General features: G+C 39.8%; 1 protein-coding gene across 1 annotated transcript in view; it reads right to left on the bottom strand.

Moving 5' to 3' along the window:
• Window positions 1-17,866, bottom strand: part of vwde (von Willebrand factor D and EGF domains) — a 33,715-nt gene extending 15,849 nt beyond the window's left edge. Inside the window, exons 1-14 of the mRNA XM_059339881.1 lie at window positions 17,851-17,866; window positions 17,295-17,360; window positions 12,572-12,762; window positions 10,483-10,714; window positions 8,372-8,446; window positions 7,308-7,537; window positions 6,652-6,741; window positions 6,271-6,418; window positions 5,887-6,101; window positions 4,836-4,909; window positions 4,449-4,722; window positions 3,547-3,743; window positions 1,716-2,533; window positions 649-785 (exon numbers count right to left, since the gene is read on the bottom strand). Of these exons, the coding sequence (XP_059195864.1) occupies window positions 649-785; window positions 1,716-2,533; window positions 3,547-3,743; window positions 4,449-4,722; window positions 4,836-4,909; window positions 5,887-6,101; window positions 6,271-6,418; window positions 6,652-6,741; window positions 7,308-7,537; window positions 8,372-8,446; window positions 10,483-10,714; window positions 12,572-12,762; window positions 17,295-17,360; window positions 17,851-17,866 (2,763 nt within the window). The remainder of the gene's footprint in view (window positions 1-648; window positions 786-1,715; window positions 2,534-3,546; window positions 3,744-4,448; window positions 4,723-4,835; window positions 4,910-5,886; window positions 6,102-6,270; window positions 6,419-6,651; window positions 6,742-7,307; window positions 7,538-8,371; window positions 8,447-10,482; window positions 10,715-12,571; window positions 12,763-17,294; window positions 17,361-17,850) is intronic.
• Between the last annotated feature and the right edge of the window lie 3,512 nt (window positions 17,867-21,378).

Raw genomic sequence — 21,378 nt, forward strand, 5'->3', positions numbered from 1 at the left:
GATTTCACCTTTTTGTATCACTACCACAACAATAATTGCATGTATTTTTTTTATCAGTCTGTACTGTGCTTTATCTATATTGGTTGCATAGAGAGACTTAGACTAGACTTTATTGATACCTTTGGGATGACTCCCTCAAGGAAACTGAAGTTCCAGTAGCATACAAATACAAATGCATTTAAAATAAACAATCGACAGTAAACAAAACAATACACTATTAAAGTAAATAAGTGAAAAAAGATCAGATAAATAAATGTAGAGAACTGTATGGAGGATGGATATAGATAAATAAATATAGAGGAATGTATGGTATTGTGTTTTGTACAGTGGATAAATGACCAAATAAGAATAAGACTTAAGTTAGCATTATTATTAATTATTTACGTTGTGATACAGAATTGCGGTGAGCTATGAGAGTGGATTTACATCCAAGTAACTTCTATTTCGCCTCATCATTACATTATAGGAAACTGGAGGCAATTTCCTGTCTTTGCTAGATAAGAGTTATTGAAAAGGACATGATTGTTTCTTTTTATTTTCTTCAGCCTGCTAAAGCAAGCAATGAAAATACTTATTTTCATGAAAAATGATGCATGCACAGCAAAGTCATTGTGTAAACAAGGGAAAAAGAAAAAGAAGCAGAAGTACCTTTTCTTTAACAAACTCACACTTGAGCTCGTAGGAGTCCTTGAAGCCCTGACCGTACACCTGGATGGTGGAGCAGTCTCCCTGTCGGACGTCACACAGACCTTCTTTCTCCAGCTCAGTGATCTCCGGGATCTGGTCTTCACAACATCAACAACAAAAAGTGCACAGACGGTTAGACCTGAGAATTTATCCAAAATCACAAACTATATTTCTTGCAATCTCCAAAAAGTCAGAAAGACAGATATAACTGCTGAATGTATGACAATTAGGCTAGGTCAATTTAATAACTATAAGTACTTCTGACTTGCTCTTGCTTTAATGCACTATGACCTAGGGCTGGGCGATATACCCATATAAAAAGTATATCGATATATTTTTAAATGTAATATGGAATTAGATCATATCGCATATATCGATATAGTTCAATATTTTTTCTTTCCTTATGTATAAATGCTGCCCTTACTAGGGTTTGACATATTTAGTTCTTTTGTAATGTTTGTTATTCTTTTATAATGTAAATATATTTATTTCAGAAAAAGATTGGACTATTTTATTTCATAGGCTATTTATTTATTTAAGATTTTTTTATTTAAATGTGCACTTTATGGAGCTTTGATTAAAAAAAAGGTACTCCTGTTGTACAGTATTTATGTTCACTTAAATAAACGGTTTCAATAAAACTACTTGTGACATGTCATATTTGGCTTTGACTTTGACTGAACATTTGCTCTCACTTTAAAATTAAAATAAAATTATCGGGATATATATCGTTTGTCGATATGCAGCCTAAATATATTAGGATCTGACTTTTGGTCCATATCGCCCAGCCCTACTATGACCTGTAGCTTTTTTATGTTTTGTTATTGTTGTTTTTAGAATTCGGGACATTTTACAGTTATAAAAATAATTTGTCAGTGCTGACCTGTGGACAAACTATTGAATTAAATCATAATCTAAAATGCAAAATCCAAATATTTTGTATAAGCTTATATTGGCCAATATATCGGCTTTATCAAAGACCTCTCTAGAACTAGTGCATGTGTGTCAGTGTATGTTTAGTATGTTACCAGACAGCACACTGCAGTCATATGACCCAAATCCTGGGAAGCAGACACATCCCCACTCTGAGCACTGGCCGTTCCCGTTGCACAGACTGGGACACTTGAGGACAGCCAGAACATCCTGGTACTCTTCTTCTCTCCTCCTCTGCTCAATCAGCCTCCTCTCACACTCATTTTCCAGCAGCGGTAGAGTTGCATTCAGCCATGACTGCTCATCCTTCAGCTGCAGGTCGGTAACACACATAGCCACAGCACGGCTAATTATTGACTCTTCTAACAGGCGGCTGCAGCCTAACGCTATGCTTGAGTCTGCCACGGCCTGCTGGCACTGAGTCCTGGCCTGCTGCTTGGTCATGCCAGAAGGTGTGGGCCACGTTAAGGACAAGTCAGGCTGAACGGCTGCTTCGTGGTCCTCTGGGAAAAAGTAGGTGAAGCTCTCCAGATCAGACTGGCTGAGGCTTTGGTGTGGAGAGTTAGAAATGTAACGGTGGGTCTGCCGCCTGCTTCTGCGTCGCTGCTGGTGGGCTGAGGTTGAAGCTCCATCCCTGGAGTGGCCTGGAGGCACCGGCTGCCTGTCGTTTCCTTCACTTCTGAGTAGTTCCACCGAGCTGATGTACTCAGCTGTGACGTCCAGAGTAGGGATGACACTGGGGAGGTGCACGTTGCCATGATGAGAGCAGGTGGTGTCAGAGGAGGTGACTGGCTGAGATCGGGCTCTGGGAGATGTGAGGCGGGGCTCTGCCTGACAGTTACAGTACTTGTGAAGGCTCAGTGTGCTCAGGTGGGATGGCACGGTGTCAAACAGGCTGTTGCCTGGAGGGAGCCTGACAGAGGAAAGGAAGAGATGTCAGTGAAGAGGAAACTGAGCTCAACAGAAGGGTCTTTGCTTGGCCTGATCTGTACGGTGGCCCTGAGAGCTCACAGCGTTGCAACTTAAGAAAACACATGCAAATATACAAAACACAAGCAAATTGCGAAAATATCTTCATCAATTTGACAACACAAGCGCAGCATTTAAGAAACACGCTGCAAAGACCAAAACACAACAGAAGCGTTTCCAGAGGACACTTAACAGTGATGCACATGTCTGGACACGCTTGTGATATTATCACGTTATTTCAAGATAATAATAATTTCACGTTATAAACGATCATAGCATGCTAACGTTAGCGGCCGATCATAGGGTGCTAGCGTGGTGGGTGACCGATAGCAAGACCAAGACCAACTCGGTGCCGTTGAGAGAGACCAACTAAGACATGTATCATTCATTTATTTGATTTGTTTAACTGCAATGTGATTGTTACGGGCTAGTGGGATAACGCTAGCGGGCTAATGCTATAGTCACGTTATAACATGAAAATATCATTATCATGAAATAACATGATAATTTCACGTTATTACGTGAAATCAAGTTATTTCAAGATAATGAGAATTTCAAGTTATAATGTTATAAAGTTATAACTTGAAATTATCATTATCTTGAAATAACTTGATAATATCACAAGCATGTCCAGAAGTGTGCATCATTTTTAAGTGTCCTCTGAAAACACTTCTGTTGTGTTGTGGTCTTTCCAGCGTGTTTTCTAAATGTTGCGCTTGTGTTGTCAAGTAATGAAGATGTTTTCTCAATTTGCTTTTGTTTTGTGTATTTGCATGTGTTTTCTTAAGTTGCAGTGCGATAAGCTCTCAGGGCCACCGTAGATCTGGGCTCCTGTTGTTGACACTGTGATTAGCAGTGCAAAATTAGCAAAAAAAAATTTGCAAGGAATATGTGTGATCAATGTAACAATATGAACTGCTCCTTTGACATTTGTATGTCACTGAAAAAAACACTGACCTCCATTCAGAGATAAACGCGTGCACATGCTCTAGTGTGGCGCCCCCTGCTGTGTGGAAGTCATTGTCTGACTGTCCGTCGTAGGTCCCACACAGGCCCTCAGTGAGGCTCCGGTCTGAACTGGGGGCTCTCAGCGTCAGACTCATTCCCCAGTCAGACACGTCTGCACGAACAAACGCTCCTGACGAGAAGGTCATCTGTGAACAGTCAAAGATTTCAAACTACCACATGAAGACAGAGAGCATGCTTTACATAATACACTTACATGGGTTCGACACAAATTATTACCAAGGTTGTCTTGGAGGCCTTTTGCAATTTTACTGTTTCCTAACTGTTTGAAAACTATTTTTGTAAGTGCTCTGTAAGTTGGTGGGGCTTTAAGTGGATATCAGTGCTTGATGTAAGATAAAAATTCATTATTAATTTATATTTAATCTAAAGATAATACAGTCATAGAAAAATGATTAGACCATTAGATATCAGCTCTTAAATTAAACTCTTATGAGCTATTGTTGTTGTAATCTATATATTTGTCCAAACAAATGTACCTTTAGTTGTACCAGGCATTAAATTCAGGTAAAAATAACAAGAAATTGAAGAAAACAATGATCTAATAATTTTTTCCATGACTGTAGATTCTGCCCCTAAAATTCAAGATATTTGATTGTCAAGTGATAATATAAAAAAATATCCATGTGAAATAAAATCCCATCAAATTTAACAAATCTACTGATTGAATGATATATTCATGTTTGTTGTTCTAAATGATGCGATTTATGAACTAGAATCTATATATACAGAGTGTATATCATTTAGACTACAACTTAATGAATTCAGCTGTACGGTATATTGTTTCAGTATTCTGCAGACAGATTTGTGGAGCATGACTCGTCCTCACTCACTGTGACTTTGCGTCCTTGGTAGGACTCGGTGATGCGAATGCCACTCTTGCTCAAGTCTCTGTTCTTCACAGACAGATGAGGTTTGGTTTCACCCATCTCTCCGTTGCACATGTCAAAAGCGATGACATCGCCGCCGTCCCTCACCACGAAGCCGCACACACATGAGGCGGCGTGCACCACGCTGCCGCACTCCCACTGACGAACATGGACCTCAAACGGCCTCAAAACGCTCTTATAGAGAATGAAAGTGCCGACTTGGTAGTTTTCATAGTGCCTGTAAATGAAGAAATAGATACGATAATTTAAATCTGTTAAATTGCAATTAATTACAGTTAACCATCAATGTACAGTATGTTTCCTGATGAACTGAATAAGAGACTGAAGTACCTGCCATCAAATGTGATAATGTGGGGATCAGTGAAGGAGTAGCAGTAGGCTGAGGGGACATCGCTCACTGTTATCTGAAATGACAGAACAATTTAACTCCTTATGACAGTGTGTTTTCGTATGCATATTTAAGAAAAACAACAAGGTCTGATTCAATATAATCGGATTATGAGAACTTGTTACTCCAAAAATACTGAATAAGATGAATCCAAAAATTCCTGACAGCCGTTTTAAATGCATTGTCGAAAAGGGCACCTTATTTCATTGTCTGTGGGATTGTCCTGCGATACGGAAGTTCTGGAATGAAGTTATAAAATACATTTCTCAGATGACCTTGAATCCAGTACCTGACTGTCCCATACTTTGTATTCTTAATTTGTATCCAAAGGATTGTACGTTAAAAATCAAAGAGAGGAAATTAACTGACTTATGTTTAATACAGGCTAGACGGTTGATTTCTCTTTGTTTGAAAGATGTCAAGAGCCCTTCTGTTGGTCGCTGGCTGAAAGAACTATCAGCATGTCTTGTCCTTGAAAAGTTAAAATACACATTGAAAAAGAAGTCTGCCAAAATCAAAGAGATTTGGAATCCCTTTCTTCTGCATTCTTGGAGAACTGTGAAGTTGAAGAAACTCTGGAAACCTGAAGGTGATATGTCCCTAATTGTTAATATCTTAACCATGTGGTGGTTAGTTGTGTATGATTATGAAATGTCGTTGCCCAGTTTTTTCGTTTTGGTTTGTTATTAGTTCTGTCTTTTCTTTTCTTTAACTATTTATGTTTCCTTGGGGATGGGGGTGGGATGAATTCCTTTATAGTTTGACTGTTAGATGCTTTGTCAAATGTATTAAAATGTAATTTTGTAAACTGTTAAAACTCAATAAATAAAGTCTATAAAAATAACCCAACAACAACAGGGTCAAATCATTAAAGCAATTTGAAACAAGCAAAAATCCCTAGAAACAAAGTATTAGAAAGAGGGTTAAATATGAATAATAAATATAAACAAATAAAAAGAAAAATTCCCCTGGGTAATGATTTCATCTGTTTACCTCAACTGGTTCTGGTGAGTATCCGTTCCAGAGAAAATTCTCTGTGACGATGGATTTAACGGAGATCTGAGTTGTCCTGTTGCCATCTTTGACAAAGTCAGTGACCGGGCTGAAGTGGATCAGAGCTCGGCTACAAACCCCGTCCCTACAGGGGCCCCGGGACAGATCCACCGCACAGGAGGACAGAGACAGATCTGCACCCAATAAACTGTCATCTGTAACACAACGAGGAATGAGGTGTTGTTTATTTGCATTGATGATACGACAGTAAATTTAAATGTGGAGTAAGATTAACACCACCAGTTGACTTTAAATGTGACATCCCATCCGCAGCCCTCCTCCTTTTTTTAAGGTGATTATCAATCTCTTGCTGTACGTCCTCACCTTTACTGCTTGTGCTGAGCTGCAGAGACAAAGTGCACTGCTCTGTAGAGGAAGAGGACTCTTCCAGACACGGGACAGGAACTGTGCTCTCAACCACCAGCTCGTACAGCCTCCCGTCCTCAGACACACTGCTCACCTCTGGTCTCAGCTGCACATAGAGATAAAACCATCACATGACATTCAGAGGGAGAGGTTTAACAGAAAGAGATGTCCATACGCACAGATATAAAATTGATAAGAATCTTCTCTTCTCAGTGTTTAATAAATGATCTATCTCTGATCCTAATTTACAGCCATAGTTACACGGCACACATAGTGTTCATGAAGACAAACTGCTCACACACATACGTAGTTATAAAACTTCAGATTACTGTGATATACCATAATCCCAGCAAAGAACTCTTGACTTTCCACTGAAGCTCCGCGGATGTCGGGTGAGTCCAAGAAGAAACTGGAGCTGGAGCAGTAAATCTGGAAGAGAAAGAGAGAGAGAGAGATTTGTTTTGTTTGTTCAATTTAAATGATTTTGCCGACTTTAAAAAGAGAGAAAGACACAGAGAGAGATGGAGAGCAGAAGCAGAAGGAACCATGCAGCAAATAAAAGGGAAAAATCCTGGATATAAAAAAGGTTTAATAGTTAAGGCCAGGTCACACACACAGTAAAACAAAATGACATGTTGACAGGTTTCAATAACAGCCCCATCAGTCACAAAAACTTTGATTGATTGATTGACTTAAACTCTTCTGATCTGTTTGTCCCCTTTTCTGTCTAAACATTTATACCATGCGCTAGCCTTCAGGAGCAGTTTTTGGAGCATTTCCTCCCACAAATGTCTGAATGTTTCCTAGTGGTTCATCTGTTTTATATTCCAATTATTACTGGAATGGGAATTAATTATTCCCATTCCAGTAATAATTGGGGTAAAAGAGAGTCTTTTCAAAGAGAAAATGGACTTGACTTTGTCTGTGGAAACCCCAATTTAGTCTCATTTTTAACTACATGCAGAAGTATTTTTTAAACTGATCTGGATACTGACCTTGTCCCCCAGACGGAGGTTGAAGCCGTCTAGCTCGATGAAGGCGGAGGTCTGGATGGTGGTCTCCTGTTTGAGCTCCTCCTTCCTGCCCTCAGGTGAGAGGCGGGACCAGGCCACCACGTAACCCAGGGAGCTGTTCGAGCTGCTCCCGAAGCTGCACTTCAGGTAGACGGACTTTCCTGTCACCTCTGAGACGATCAGCGGCACAGATGGAGTGGGAGGCTGCTTTGCTGACAGGAGAGAAGCAGAACGAGTGGGTGGATCAGATTAGAAGAGTCTAACGTGTTCTGAGCCCTCTCAAAAAGCTGACTCCACTTCTTTTCTCATGATTTAGGCTTGGGTCATAGCTTCCAATAAAGGTTAAGGCCCTTACCTACCTGATATACTGTACGCTTTCTACAGTGTGCTAACAGGAACATTTCTTTATTATGCATTCAGAATGTCGTATCACTAGACTTTTTTTGTTTAGTGCTACTATTATAAAAACAACCATAAACACATCATCTATATCTCAATATTTAGCTGGAGACTGGTGTTTGTTTCCATTCCAGGTGGATTTAATGACAAAGCAAGCCCCAATCTGGGAAAGTAATACAACCGTGACTTCTAAAATAACTTTGTCCTGACTGATAAATGCAGAAAATGGTTATGAAGAGAAAGGTAGTTTAAGTGGAGAAGCACGAATATTTCATGTATAGAAGTACATGGCCAGCAAATATTCAGGAAGACCTGTTCTGAATTCAAAAGAAGAAAAGAGAGCTTGTTAATGAACATGTTCAGTGATATTTCATCTATCTCTAATTATTCCTCCCTCCTTCTTTACACCTCTGCCAGCTTCCTAAAACCTGCCTCGGCGTAATTCACGACCTGGCTGAGGGCCGTCGCCATGGAGACGGGGCCCAGCGGACGCCGGGACACATGCTCAGCTCATTAAGAGGAGCGGTGAGGGGGCAGACGGTGCATTCCTGACCGCATGGCAACTCCCTGACCTCCTGATTGTTTTGGTGTTTGACCTAACATGAGGAGACAAGCGTAAGCCATAAACACAGCAGCAGGATTCTCACTTTTACATGTTCCATCGACGTTCACCTCGTCAGGGCCGCAGCTCCACGACGCTGTGGGTGAAGTGTCTGACATCTCTGTTAGGATAGATAGGAGAAAAATAACGTCACTCTATTATACATTAACATACATATACAACTTATACGAGCTCTGTGGGTTCTAAGATTTTATCAAGAGAGTAGTTTAGTTTGTAAGTGATGCTTAAAGGTGTTGGTATCATGTGTTTTCCAGAAAGGAAAAGGCTCACATGTATTACTCTGTTGCCGTCAAGATCAATATTTTGGTATATTGACATGATAGTCATACATCCTCTTATTCGCATGTGAGCTTGTCAAAGTTGTTTGCAAGCAACAATCACACGCTCTATTAGGTCCAGACAAATATGGGAGCTGTGAGGCCAATACTGATACCGATTTTGGAGGGAAAATTCGCAGATTACCGATATGGCAGCTGAAATAATTTGAAAATAACCTTTTCTATGTTGATTGTGCACCAATTTTATACTGATGTGACTATGCAAATGTACTCAGAAGGCTGCTTTCTTAAACAAGTAACTTTTCTTCAGGGATATTTAACAAAATGAAACATTATTATACAGTGTACATACAATGTATTACATTGTAACTGCACTTCCTTCCTTCTTTGGAGAAATAGTTCCACATGTTACTTCTCGTTCCCTGTCACTTTTCTGCCATCTTTTTGTATTTTGGGCCTTTTGCCGCTTTAATTGATAGTGTTAGAGATACAGAGTGAAAGGGAAAGAAAGAGGCGCAGACATGCAGGAAAGGGCTGTGAGCTGGATTTGAACCAAGGCCCGCTGCTTCAAGGACTAAGCCTTTATGGTATGTGCTCTACCGATGACCCACCAGGACGCCCCCTTTTTTTAGCCATCTTTAGGCATACACCTTTTTTTAAAAATTACATTACATTACATTACATGTCATTTAGCAGACGCTTTTGTCCAAAGCGACTTACAATAAGTGCATTCAACCTGATGGTACTAGACATAGACCATAGGAAATCCAGTAAGTACATAACTTTAAGAGCTAACTGTCATTGCTAAGGAGTGCTATATGTTAAAGAAGAAAAGAAGAGAAAAGAATAAGAACTTTTTTTTTTTTTTTTTTGACGAGGCACTGAGTGTGCTTGGAGCGAGCGGGGTGCACAAGGTTGTGATAAGTGCGACAGGTTGTGCGAGGTCTGAAGAATCTTCTAGTTGAAACTCGAACTGGGATTGAGTACGTTGTCATGGTCAGGGCAGGAGGTACAAAGATGGTGCAAGGGGCCAAGCTGGTGCTGCTGGTTTGAAAGTTTTTCTCACAATCTTAAAGCAAAAATACATTACCAGAGACTAGGAGCTAGGTTAAGTCCACACAAGATAAATGCACTAAAGATTCCAGCTAAATTTCACAGTTTTTAAAGGGGCTGGCCACTCCCAGATACTTGTAAACAAAAGCCACTAAATAGCCAATCAACAGATAAAGTAGCTAGGCAGTGGGGCTCTGAAAACTGACCTTAACTTTAAACTTAAACCAAGCAAATAAAGCAGAAAGCCCAGCAAGCAGAGAAACAAACTTAGGCAGAAACACTAAGCAACCTTAAGCAGAAAAACACTAAGCAACCTTTAAGCAAAACAATTAACAATCTTAAAGCAAAAATACATTACCAGAGACTAGGAGCTAGGTTAAGTCCACACAAGATAAATGCACTAAATAACTAATGGAAAAACAGTGATTTATACACTGTATGCATTCATTTTTCATTCATTATCCTTCACCGCATATTTAAGTACATGTTTTTCACCGCAGGGCTGACACATAGAGACAGACAATCACGCTCTCATTCACACCTATGGGCAATTTAGAGTCACCAATTAAACCTAAGTGCATGTTTTTGGACCTGTCCTGTTTTTTAACCTCTACACAGAAGAGCAGCAGGCCAGAGTCAAACCAGAGTCGAACCGGCTGTGAGGCAAGAGTGCTAACCACTACACCACCGTGTTGTGCCCTACACTGTACAAGTTGATTAAAAAAATGTTTCAAACACAAGCACATTTGAACTGCTTCTCATATTTCTAGATTTGTTTGACATGTATTTTTCACTTCGGACGTACCCTGAGCGCAGTAGCCCATGCATCCCTGCGTAGGCTGGAGCAGGTAAACATAGAAGTCTCCACAGTTGCGGACGGTGACCGGGATGCGGAACATGCAGCATTCTTTGCTGACGCCCTGGAAGAGCTGCCAGGCAGCGCAGGCCGTCAGCTGCCTCACCTCGCCGGGCCCCGGCAGGGACTCACCGTCACCCAGGGACAGCCACACAGGAGCCTGAGTCCCACAGTGGTTCACCTGGATGTTTAGAAAGACATAAAGGGGAGGATATATATATAGATACTCTGCTGTAATAAAGGGAAACGTGACATATTAAGCTTTTACATTTGTTATTCTGCACCTGATAAAAATTATTTGGAATAAGTTTTAGTTTAGTTTATTCCCCCTTTTAAAGAAATCCTTGGCCTAATAAATCTAGCCATTTATCCGCTATCATCATAAAGACATCGGCTTATTATGTAACACATGTTCACAGCGATCCTCTCTTCCTCCCTCCGCCCACTCCTGTGGATATCTATCACCCAGGGAGAGCAGCGGTGCCATGGGAAGGCAGAGGGAGGCTGACACTTCAGATGGATCCTGCAGGCTCCTCACAGCAGGACGCCCGCAGGAAATGAGACACATTCCAGCTCTCCTTGCACTCTCCTTCATAAATATGTACTCACAAACACACACACATACACACTGATAACTGTGTGTGTCCACAAGTGCATAAGTATTTATGCTTGCACAAATGCACTTCTTATTTTCTGACACAAAGACTCAGGTGAGGAGAGAGACCACCTCAGATTTTCTCCACATGGGCTCACAGATGGAGTCTCCAGAGATTTCAAAGACTGATGTATTGATGTTTGTAATTAAAAAAGCTAAATCTAACATTTAGAATATGTCAGCGCTTCCTCACAACATGCTCCTGAAAATAGAGAATACAGAAGTGATTGACATGATATAATAAAAGCTCCCTTAATGCAGGGGTCATGAGAATTTTAGGACCTTCAACTAAGGTCAAAGTCAGTTAAGAATTCTCAAGTCGGACTTGACTGACTTGGAATCTTTGGTGACTAATGGGAACATTTTGTAACTGAGGCTTCTAATGGCAGATATTGTGCCATGAATTCAGATATTCTCTGTAGAGTGACTCTTGTGTGAACGTTATAATCATAATTCCGGTGTCCTGCACAGATCTGACACTGCGACATGTCTCTTTATCTGTTCCGTGCTTCTCTTCAGATACAAAACACACGCCTCATAAGTCACACACACTCACCTAGAAGTGGTCTGGATAGACAGGGGAACTCATAGCATTAGGCTGGTGGCCAAAAAAAGGGAAAATGTATACTCAATGTTCCCGATATTGTCCCTTCATCTCATATAGAACAAACTGCAATACATCAACTATATTCAATATATATATCTTTTTTTTTTTAAATTCTATTTACATTTTACTAGTACCGCTTTCTCTGCCTAATAATGATACATAATTTTTATTAACATATGTTAATACTCAACTGCTAGATCTATAACTGAAACACACACACACACAACGTTATTGTCGTTGTTTAATATTCACTCCCTGTCTGTCTACGTCACTGTATTGTATTATTTCACAATAAGAAATAAATAAATAAATAAATTCAATAAATCACACACAACTACAGGTGCATCTCAATAAATTAGAATATGATGGAAAAGTCCATCTCCAGTAGTTGAAGTCAAATAGCCCTAACCAAGTATTGAGTCATATAGATTACATATTTTTCAGAGACATTTCCATATTAAACATACTTTTTAAAATTGGTCTTTCGTAATATTCAAATTTTTCTGAGACACTGAATTTTAGTTCTTCATTAAATGTAAGCCATACTCATTATAATTAGAAGAAATTAAATAAATTAAGACATTAAATGTTTTATTCTGTGTGTAATGGATCTATATAATGTGCTATTTCCACTTTTTGAATTGAATTACTGACATCAATAAACTTTTCTATGATATTCTATTTTATTGAGATGCACCTGTATGTAGTTATTACTGAATATTTCTGGTAGTTCATATACTTTATGACAGAGATGCACAGCACATGTAGTCATTTACCTCCACACACTGGGTGGGCATGCTGGCCGGCTTGTCATAGATCTGAAACTGGTACCAGCCCGGAGTGAGGGAGTGGTCACAGATGAAGTCCTGCAGGGCCGACTGCTGCAGCCAGCTGGAGCTGAAGGTGGTGCTGCGGTAGGGGTCCTGGAGGATGGAGTGGCCGCCTGGTGCACACTCTGGAGGGAGCACTGCAAGTCAAGCCAGAGAGACAACATAAGCACTGGATCAACACCAAGACTGTCAATACCAATGATCAAACATATGGAGGGCTTTCTGTAGGACAAATATTGAGTTGTGGACATCCCCTGTCCAGCTGGTCTGGATACAAGATAAACATTTCAAATTGAATTTCAAAGCTGGGAAAAAAGATTCTGCTGAGTGTTGAGGTTTGCTCACAGACCATGAAATGCACTGACATGACAGAGTGCATGATTTTATCATTTAGGTGACAGATATATTTACTGAATGGCTCTTAAATAAGTTTGCACAGATAAAAAATACTTGTTGTGCAGGAAAGAAAAATATGATGTGAACAGAAATATAACACAGCCACCAATTACAACTCTAGCAAATATTCAGTAGACATGAAAATATTATAATGTATAAGTAATTTCACAGTTATAAGAAAATGCCTCATAATAACAGCAACGAAGAATCATTGATAAGACCAAAAAATAGATGTCAATTACATTTGTATTGGTAGAAGATAGAATATTAGACTTAATAGAATATTAAATCATTCATCTTTGCTCACTACATCTTAGCCTTCCTTACCCTCAGGTGTGAACAAACTACAGGTTATGAACTTCTTATTAAATCACAAAAATTAGAAATAATTGGAAATCGCATCAGTATTGGCTATGAGAAGCAGGTAATTTGTCTGCTTGATTCCTAAAAGAAAAATCATATTGTGCAACTTTGCCAGAGTGTGGATTTCTGGCACAACTTCCCCTTCAAAGATGCATATAGAAGGTAAATGTTTTAAAGAAAGCACTAAATCTCCACAAAGTTTGATATGTTAGAAAGCCTGGAGCAGCCCAGGAAAGGTCAGTCTGGGTCCTTTTACTGAGGATAGATGACAACAGGTAGGCTTCTTTTACAGGGACAACAAGAGTCATAACTGTTCTTTTATAAGAAAAAATGAAGCTCATGGCACACCTTATTGTGCCAGGATTGGGACATTAGGAAAGGGAGATCAGGAAGGTCTTATTAGACTGCCTCAAAGATACCCGGTCATGGATGGATGCAAACTTTCTCTCAATGAATAAAAACAAAACTGAGATTATTTTATTTGGGCAACAAAATCTTTTAGATGGCTATGACAGCTCCATTAGTAGCCTTAAATCTCTGTTTCACCCTGACTTCAAATTTAATAAACAGATAAGCTCGACAGTCAAAACTAGCTTCTTCCAGCAACGACCATTGTCTACATTAAAGGCTTATCTCCCCACAAATTTTTTTGAGTGAGTCATCCATATGTTCATAACATTACGCCTAGACTATTGTAATTCTTTGTTTGTTGGTCTTGACCAATCAGCAGTGCGCCGCGAGCTCATGACCCCCATACTTGCAACTTTGCAGTGGCTACCTGTAAATTTTAGGATCCAGTTTAAGGTTTTATTAATTGATTTTAAGTGCCTAAATGGTCTGGCACAGTCTTATTTATCAGAGCTTTTAAAACCCCACAGTACTTCCAGAGCACTTAGGTGGTCTAACCAGCTGCTCCTGGTCCTACCGCGGTCCAGACTCTGTACTCGCAGCGACAGAGTCTTCTCTGTGGAACAGCCTACCTCTCCAGGTCAGAGCTGCACAGTCTGTTGAGCACTTTAAAACATTATTAAAATCCTATTTATTCTCCTTGGCGTTCAGTCCCAGCTAGGCAAGAATCCTTGGCTTTTTACATTTTATTATTTTATTTCCTTTTTAACTCTAACTCTGTTTATAAATTGAGTTTTTATTACTATTTTACTGTTTTAGTATTATTTTATTGTTTTCATTGACTTCATTTATTACTATATTTGTGTATGACTTGTATTGTATTTTAATAACTGTACAGCACTTTGGTCAACTGAGGTTGTTTTTAAATGTGCTCTATAAATAAACTTTGACTTGACTTGACATGAAGTGAAGACAGTAAGTAAGTAAGAACATGACCGTAAAAGCATATGGCCACCAAAGTGAGAGCAGAGAGAAGGAAAAAGATCCAAGCTGTAACTAAGAAGTACCGGCCAGCTTCTGTGCACTGCAGCAAAGTTTTCAGGCTCTGACCTGACAGCTCAAGAGAAAGGTGATAGGCTGACCGAGTCTGCCACAGAGGTGAGAGGCAGACGAGCCGCTAAAGGAGACGACAGGAGCTGTCAAAGCTGCCAATAGATCCTTCATCCTCAACACCTCGTCACTTCAGTCCAGATCTACTTATTGGGGTTAAGTAATTAATTAGGGCCCGAGCAGGCAACGACCTGCGAGGTCCCTATTGTATTTCGAATGATTATTCTTTTTTTTTTTTTTATTATTCTTCCCAAATGATGGCATTTTTCAATGCCTGAACATACCTCAAAACTCATGAAACTTTAAATATAAGTCACACCTGGCGAAAAATTTTATAATCTATTGTCATCCTGAATTTCCACCACTAGGCGGCGCTATAATAAAGGAAAGCGCGTTTAAGCTAATAACTCCCACATACTTTATCGCACATTCAAAAAACTTATATCCACGCGTTTACTGAGTTGTGCTGAATCTCGTGATATAAGCCACGCCCATTTTCGCCTAGAGTTTTTTTTCCGCAAATTTGCGAAATGTCGTAAACCTACTTTTTCGAACTCCTCCTAGTCAATTTCATCGTTTTGCACCAAACTTTGCACACAGCATCTATGGACCCTCATAACAAAAAGTTATTAAAAGAATTTTGATTACCAAAGAATATTCAAGTTATTAAATAACAACTTCCTGCAGGTGGCGCTATTATCAACACAAAACACAAAGTGTTGCATATCTCCACATTGGTGTGTCTGAATGACATGAAACTCGGGTTACTACTTCCCCATGAGCCACTGAGGCTCTCTGCAAAATTTTGGCCGATTACCACTAGGTGGCGCTCTTTAAATTGAAGTATTTTATATCTCTACATCGGTTGGTCGGATTAACACCAAACTTGGTATACTTATTGTCAATGCCCTCCTGAGGATAACCCTTGAAGGTGTTATTGATCGGCCCCTAGGTGGCGCTCTGGCGGCAGTTTATTTTAATAAGTGCCACTGTGCCCAGACCATAAGACTTAAGGCAATGAAATTCATAGGGGTGGTATAGACTGGTCCCTGTAACGCACACACCCCGACGGCAGCATGCCCCAACACGCGTGTACTGCGAGGGCCCGTTCAGTACTGCGCGCAGTCCTAGTTAGTTATGAACTTGGTAATAGAAGTCATAGACAGCTATGTCATCTCACAATGATCATGATGACAAGATCCTTCAAACACCAGCACGAGGAAATCAGTCTAAAAAAAAAAACCTCTCTAATAATGCAGTTGAGCTGAGCTGCAGCCAAAACTAACAGCATTACTTTTAAAGGGTTTTCCCAGCAGGATGTGACTGCTGATGTTTAAGATATGGTTACACATGAGCTGTAACATAAAGGAAGTACTTGGTATTCATCCGCTTGTGGTAAAGAACTGTTGGAAACATCATTCCTTTTGCTTATGATAAGCATGTTAAGAAAATATGTATTTGTCAGTTTGAGATCGAATGTGTCTTTAAAGCATGATAAACTATTCTTTGAATCAATTTAATGAAAAATTCAGTGTAATTTACACCCAAAAAAAGAATCTAAATGAAAGATATCGTTTTTAAAACTTTGCTGGAGTGGAAGAAAGTCCTAAAACTGCCACAGAGGAAGGAAAGGTCAGCAGGTTAAAGGTTAAAGGAGGACTTAAGCACACAGTTTGAGTGCAGCCAATAAAATAAAACTTCTTCCAAACTTCTGCCAAGGAAGATGTCAAGGCAACCTCTGAACATGACACTGTGCTGTTTTCTTGTGACCACATGTGCCTTTTCCACGTGTGAAACGCAGAATAAACGCAGCTACAAGAATCAGTCTTGTCCTATGATCTCCAGCAATAAAACAATGACGAGAGAATGTGTCATAGTTATGCTTGTTGATGTTGCCATTGGCACAAATTCACAAATTAGCCCGTCCCCTCGAGGTGCAACAATCAATTTGGTCTTTATTGCAAACACATTCAGTAAAGTTCCTCTTGTTACAGGAAACCCTTGTCTGAAGTTTTCTTTTCAAACGGTGTCTTGCACTCTTATTGGCTCTTTGACTCATCATCAGCATCACTGAGCCTCTCAACACACATCTTTTAACAGTTGACACATTGTGCTTTAATGCCAATTTGTGTCTGATCTGCTGGTTTAAGAAGTAAAGACAGAGGCTTTTTGAGTGTTGGTAATTGTAGAAAGTAGCACACTAGCCCGTTGGATCTTTGAAAAGAGAATTCAGTCTATGATGCTCGTGGCACAGCTAATGGATACAAGGGGTGGCAAATTAGGCAAGGATGATATTTTAAAGTCAAGATCAGGAAGTGAACAGAGGTAGAGGTCAAAGGCGAGAGAGAGGCTTAAGGTTTATAGTGTGTGACAGCTGAAACCAAAACATGACTATAAAGGATATGACCACAAAAGTTGAGAGAAAGAGAGAGAGAAGTTTTCAACCCCTGACCTGAGAGGTCAAGTGAAAGATGATAGGCTGACTGAGTCCGCCACAAAGGTGACAGCAGACGAGCCGCTGAAGGAGACGACAGGAGCTGTCAAAGCTGCCAATAGATCCTTCATCCTCAGCACCTGGTGGCTTTAGTCCTGATCAGCTGGACAGGAACTCTTGAGTCTACATCCTGTCTGCCTGTCAGAGCCAACGACCCATGTGGGTGAAAAGACGGCTTCGTCTCTGTTTTCCATCATGACAGCACAATACATTACTCTGTGACCATGAGACGTGGACATATGTGGCCTTGGATGACAGCTACATGATGGATGTGAAGGTGTCAGCTTCTTTTTGGCAGAAGGACAAAAAACTGCCAGAGGAATCTGAGGACTTGGAGCTCTTTGATATACAGCGGTTACATTTGATTTTACATTTTTGGTTTGTAAAATGTTATTTTTCGGAGGATGATAGCTTAACAATTTGTTTGAGCATTGGCTGTTTTTGTTTGTTTGTTTTTTTAAATAATGCGTGCGCAACTCCTTTACCGCATTTAAACAGTCAAACTCAGGCTTACCTGTTTGAGCGTGCATTGCGTTAGGAAGTAAAAACACCACGCACGGGAGAAGTTTAAAAACTGTTTCAAGTCTCATTGTCCTGCAGCGTCCAGCGCGGCTCAGCGAGCACTAGCTCCGTTTTCACCGAAAGTCCTCTCCGTCTGCTCGGAGCAACAGCAGCGCAGCCGTCGGTTCCGTTATCCGACCCAAGACAAGAGAAGCAGGAGGACCTCAGGAGGTCTGCTGGAGCCGTTCCTGGTCGGACTGAGTGGAGAGGCTGTCGGCTGATCCGAGACGCCGGACTGCAGCGGCTGACCATAGACTGCTTCAGGCTGCAGCATCACAGTGTGTTAGGAGGGGCATCAGCGGTACACCTTCCCATGACCCAAAACCTGCACACACATCTGCCACTGAGCTGCACCAGGATCAGCACCACAGAAGATTCACTTCATTCAGCTTATTCTTAAAGGTCAAACCATTTGACCAGAACAGGGTGGAATGTTAGTTCAATTTCTACAGACTTGTACTTTAATTAAGTAGTTTTATGGTATGCGACTTTCGACTCCATTACATTTCTGAGGAAAATATGGTATTTTGTACACTTATTTATTACTAATACCTTTTTATGCTGCTATGATGCACTACTTTACTACTAATCTACCCAAAATTTTAAAATTTCCATCACGTTGAATAATTATAACATTCAAATGGTTTTACAGGTTAGGATAATAAAATGGACTATTAAAAGGACATAAATGATTATCAAAGTAACAGTAATTGTTTCAACTGAGTCTTAATTTGATCCCTCTGGTGAACTACCTATGTAGTGACAAGACGAATATAATGGAAAATAGTGAATTTAATTGCTTTCACATGTGTTTATGTAATAGGAAAACAAACAGTAATTAGACTTTGCTTTAAACAACATGGCTACAACTGATGATTTTAATGAATCTGCCAATTCTTTACACACTAATAAAATGGTCTATAAAATTAGTGAAAAACACCCATTTCACTTTCCCAAAGGCATTTAAAATGTCTTGTTTTGGCATACCAACTGTCCTGGTCATATTTTGACAGATTAAGTTAAACAATTTTGACTATCAAGAGGATCATCATAGGAAAGGTGAAAGGTCAAAATACATCTACAGTATAACAAACTAAGTAACTAATTAACTCCTATCCCTTCAGTATGCATCATAATTTTTAATTCATGAAAAAACTGAATTAATTGTGTGAGTTCTGATATTCCCTGCACATAAAAATCAATTATCTGAACTAACTGAGGCCTGTAAAAACTATCTGCATGTCGTTACAGTGTTTTCTCCATTTCTAAAGGGGAAAAAGCAGACTAATGGTCTAATCAAGGCAGTTCACTACTGGCCAGCCACTTACATTTTATAAGTCGACACTCCAAACCACTAAAACAGATGGCCCACATGCTACATTTTTCAGGGAAATGGCCTCAGCCAAAGAGTGGGATTTTGGATAAGCCAGATATCGCAGACGGGTCCTTTCCAAATTGCTCGTTTCCATTCTCACGCTTTAACAGCAGCAGCGCTACTCAGATATAGAGTTTCACTGGCAGGAGCTGAGGAGCTGAGGCTGACTGTTCTGTCAGAGACTTGAAACTGATCTCTTTAGAGAAGAAATCAGAAACGGAGGAAGTGATGGCTTCATTTCTATGCTAAAAAGAATGTAAATTGTGGACATAAAGCTTTTCTTTTTTTGCAGAACCAGCTGGTTCATTTAGGGACGTAAAATGAAGAGTAGAAACAGCAGGGAATAAAATGTGTTGCTTTGGTCAGTTATAAGAAACTAAGAAACCAAGAAAAGATGCCGCACATCTTCCATGCAGTCTAATTATTACAAATATACAGTCAATTAAGTATACAGTCAATTATTAAACAGGAATCCACATTTTATTTCAAACGGTTTGCAATTATCACCTAAAATGACCTTACTGCTGATTAGAAAGCAGATTGCAGGTGCAGAAAATGCAATGCATATTTTCTTAATCATGAATTAATTTTTGTCCATGTGTAAGAAAATAATGAAACATAGCTGTTAAAGTTACCCAGAACCCAAGATGAAGTCTTCAAATAACTACTTTTGTCCTAAACCCCAATATATACAGTGTACAAAAGCAGGAAATACTCACATTTTAGAAGGAAATGTTTGGTATTTGCTTCAAATGATTAATAATGTATTAAGATACTTGACAATAGTTTTCTCTTGATTGACTATTGTTTCAGCTCTACAACAACTGTCCTATCTAAGAGCTGTTTGAGCTGAATTTGCTTGTTCGAATGGGGAAATTAACTGTATTATGGACTCTGCTGTGGTGACAGAAGACTTTAGAAGTAGTATCAGCAGGAGGACTGTTTTTTTTTTTTTTAATAAAGTGGACTGTTTAAGTAAACTGCAAAGTTTCAATAAAGTCAGTAAGACAATATTCTGTGATTAACGAGGGATAAAATCTTTGGACAGTTGTTTCAGCAGGTCTGCAGAGAACCAATGGGAAGCTGACAGCTGTGCAGGTCGTAGACTGTCTTGTCCCAGTGCAACATGGAGGTGCCTGACTGTCTTGGTGAGACACTCGTCTGTTGGTCTCTACGGCGGAGCAGGGATATAACCCCTACCTCATAAATCTCCTGGACCATCAACCTGCTCAGAGCCTGGAATAACCATCAGGTACGAACCCACTTTCTTCCCGTCTGCTCATGCCTCCTCTTACACAACCTCTAATTAAATCTCAATCGGCCTCCCGGATGGAAAACAACTATGTCAAGTGACCATATAAACAGTACATGAGTTTGTTCCCTTCCAGTTAAATCCATAAAAAGTGGTAAATAAATGAGGATAATTGCCTCGTTTGATCCATTAATCTACACACATGAGCTCATTTTGTGCAATTTTCTTTCATTATAATCAGTTATGCAGACATGAGAGAAATGGCAGCACTGCAGTGTCCCCTGTGAAATGTGATATCAGCTGAATGATGTAGGAAATGCAAACTGTATATAATTACTTTAACCTCCACCACTGACAGGAAAACTGATTGTACAACTTAAAAGACTTTTAGTGCACATAAGGAGCAGAAAAGCACAGGAAAATGATTCAAGCACAGATAAATCAGCTCTAAACCCCCGGTCCAAAACCACGTTCTAAAAGTTGAACACTATTTCCCAGTTTTACCTTTCTGCTTTCCTCCCTGTTGTTCCTCGCTCCATCATCTGCATGTAAAAAAACAAAAAAAAATCAGTTCAAATAAATTATTCCACACAAGTCTAAATCAGCCGAATGATTTACAGCGCACCTGAGTTTATTCAGTAAAGGAGGAAAGTGTTTTTAAGGTCCTAAGCTCTTTAGGGTGATTGGCTTTCTTACTGCCCTTGTTGGGCCCCTGTGGAGAGGATTTGGACGACAACCTGTATGATTCCTTAGCTTGTGTCTTGGCGAACACATGCACAATATTTTGGCACCAACAGTGGTGGAAAAAGGTGCTGGAAGTGCCAGTAAAGATTACTGCAAATTATTCAGGTGGT

Source organism: Centropristis striata, chromosome 8, assembly GCF_030273125.1.
Source record: "Centropristis striata isolate RG_2023a ecotype Rhode Island chromosome 8, C.striata_1.0, whole genome shotgun sequence".
Taxonomy (NCBI): Eukaryota; Metazoa; Chordata; class Actinopteri; order Perciformes; family Serranidae; genus Centropristis; species Centropristis striata.